This window comes from Aphanomyces invadans (genome assembly GCF_000520115.1).
Source record: "Aphanomyces invadans strain NJM9701 unplaced genomic scaffold supercont1.7, whole genome shotgun sequence".
Classification (NCBI taxonomy): Eukaryota; Oomycota; class Saprolegniomycetes; order Saprolegniales; family Verrucalvaceae; genus Aphanomyces; species Aphanomyces invadans.
Genome location: NW_008580152.1, coordinates 1,387,951 through 1,390,708, shown reverse-complemented (window position 1 = coordinate 1,390,708; position 2,758 = coordinate 1,387,951). Strand labels below are relative to the sequence as shown.

The 2,758-nt window shown below is 51.0% G+C and overlaps 1 protein-coding gene across 1 annotated transcript; it reads right to left on the bottom strand.

Moving 5' to 3' along the window:
- Positions 1–257: 257 nt before the first annotated feature.
- Positions 258–726, bottom strand: H310_04595 (hypothetical protein; the record flags this gene model as incomplete). The annotated part of the gene is made up of 2 exons (XM_008869006.1): positions 258–579; positions 641–726. 2 exons carry the CDS (start codon positions 724–726, stop codon positions 258–260), a joined length of 408 nt encoding a protein of 135 aa, XP_008867228.1.
- Positions 727–2,758: the final 2,032 nt, after the last annotated feature.

Genomic DNA, 2,758 nt, shown 5'->3' with positions numbered 1-2,758 from the left:
TCAATGAGCTTTCGAAAGGTGGCAGCTCAACTCAATGTACCCTACAGCTCCGTCCGAAACTGGCAACGAGTAGCTTCCGACCTGCAAGGCTACAAAGGTTGCAAAAAGACCAGCAATCTTCCTAGCTCATGGCACAACGCGCGTGGGCATGCCTACATGGGCACATCGATACTCTTTGCTGCATGGCAACGCGTCCGTCTTGGAAAGAACAAGTGCATCCCGAGCTTTGTATTGACGAACATCGACGCGACGCTTGGTCAGTCGAATCGAAACCACGACAGCGTTTGCCGATGGGCGACAACAAGTCCCGCTTCTTCCATCAACAACGTGTCGGCTTCGTAGCCGAGGTCGCCCCGACTCTTGACAGCATGACTTTTCATATCGTACACCAAGAGAGCACCATCCACGCCGACGACGACATGGTCATCGCCGAGAAACTCCACGGGGAACAGTCGCTTCATCTCTCGAGTCGCGTACGTCGCCATCGGCGAGGCCGGGCGACGAGTGTCCCAGACTAACACGTTCCCGTCAAACCCCATCGAGGCGAGTGTGTGCACGCACTGTGGAGCCCATCGAACACTACAGCAAGATCCACGTCGCCCACTAACAAAACAAGACGAGAACGCACGCGGGCCTGTACCTATTTGCCGCGCGTGTGTGGCCCATCAGCGCTACCTCGGCAGCATCCGTGGACGCGTGGCGGCTGTCATGGATGAGGACTGTCATGTCGTTTCCCGCAGCTGGCTAAGAGGGCAGGATGGACGGGCGAGAATCGAACACACTTGACGACGCCGCCATGGCGATGATACGTGCGAACTCTACACGTGGCGCCATGCCGTGTTCGTCAAGACGATGCCACCCGAGGCGACCGAAATGGCATTCAACAGCATGACGTACAATTGAACGCAAGGCGATGTGGCGGTGGACAGCGCGACCGTCCAATCTTTAGACCCCGTCGCGATCATGGCATCGGCGGCTTGTTGCGCGTCCACACTGAAAATACCCGCACCATGCAAACTGGCCGACGCAGTCACGAGTGTCAGCGCCTACAATTTCACAATAGGTGCAATCGATAGGGCTTGACGAGACGAAGCGTTTTGTCGAGGTTTCATGTCAATATCTTTAATATTGACGGAAATATCGACGAAAAAAGATTTGTATACTGTATACTTAACTTCACGTCCCCTTGTTTTCATATTTATTTTAAATTTTCCTGACGGATTTTGACGGAGTTTTTTTGGTCACATTATGTGTCGAACTTCGAAGTATACCCACCAATCATATTGCCAGAAAGCCCTTTACTTCGATTCGGGGTGTGGCATAAATTCTCCCGTTCACTGTATTTTGTGAAGTGGTTCTCCAAACTTCTCAGTGAAATAGAAGAGCTTGGATTGAGCAATGCTACCACAGTAATGTTAGGTTGGACGGCAGTACACTCAAGAGACGACGTTTCAAGATGTCCGCTTGCGTCTCGTCGAAGCTTTCGACGAGTTGAAGCCAAGCAGCATCAAGGGCTGCATTCACAAGGCCGACCGGCAGCTCGAGAGGCTGGTCCAGTACAACAAGGACCAAGAGGACAACAACGAAGACAGCGACAGGGACGCCAGTAGCGATAGCAGTGATGACTCCAGTGGCTCTGCATCTGATTAGTAACATGTCACCATTGTTTTGATTGATCAATCTTAAGTATCCAGCTGATCGTTGTAATTTTATCGTGTTTTACAAAAACTCCTTGAAAGTCGATAAAAATTTGAGAAGCCCCCTCCAAGCTGTCGACTACTGTGAGTCGACAAGACATCGTAACTGCGCAAGTAGTGCGCCTCAACGTCGACCTTTTTGCTTGGTGTGTTGATGCACACCAAGCTGCAAAGGTGTTCTTTGAGACTGTTGTCTGCAACCACGGTCTGCCTGCTGTCATTATCAGTGATCGAGCTTGAAAGGTCGCTAGTCAGTTTTGGCAAGCTTTGATGAACATCATGAACGTGAAACACTACATTACCACGGCTGGGAGAGCACAAAGTGATGGAGCCACAGAACGGCAAAACCGAACGTTGGAGGATGCTCTACGCTGCCAAGTGTCCTACTTGGGTCAAGCCTGGACTGAGCATCTCGGAACCATCGAGTATGATCATCAAGGGCTCGAACAAACTTCGACGGGAATGACACCCTTCGAAGTTGATACTGGCAGAAAACTTCGCCATCCGGGGTTGAATGACGAATTGGCGTTGAATAAGTATGCAAAGAACCTTGCTGAGCGACGCAAGGAGTTGCTAAAGATGGCTCTGGACAACCTCGATAAGGCTCAAGCCCGCCATAAGGTACTATGATCGTAAGAGAGACGAAGTGGAGTTTAAAGTCGGCGACAGCGTCATGCTAGCTACACGCGACATTACTTCAAAGCATGCACAGCTACTCGACAAGCGAGAAACGTCAAAGCTCGTACCACGATTCATTGGTCCCTTTCAAGTGACGGGCTCAAATGCGATGCGTTTGGCCCTACCTGCGTCAATGCGGCGACTGCATAATGTCGTCAACCTTGACCGGTTGAAGCGCCACCATCCAATCCCAACTCGATTCCAAAATCGTCCGATTCCGAAGGCTACGCCTCATGTCCTGGACGACAAGGGAAATGAGCTCTTTATCGTAGAAGCATTGCTAAAGCAACGGCAATTCAATCGTAAGAAGGAATACCTTGGCCCTACCTGCGTCAATGCGGCGACTGCATAATGTCTTCAACCTTGACCGGTTGAAGCGCCAC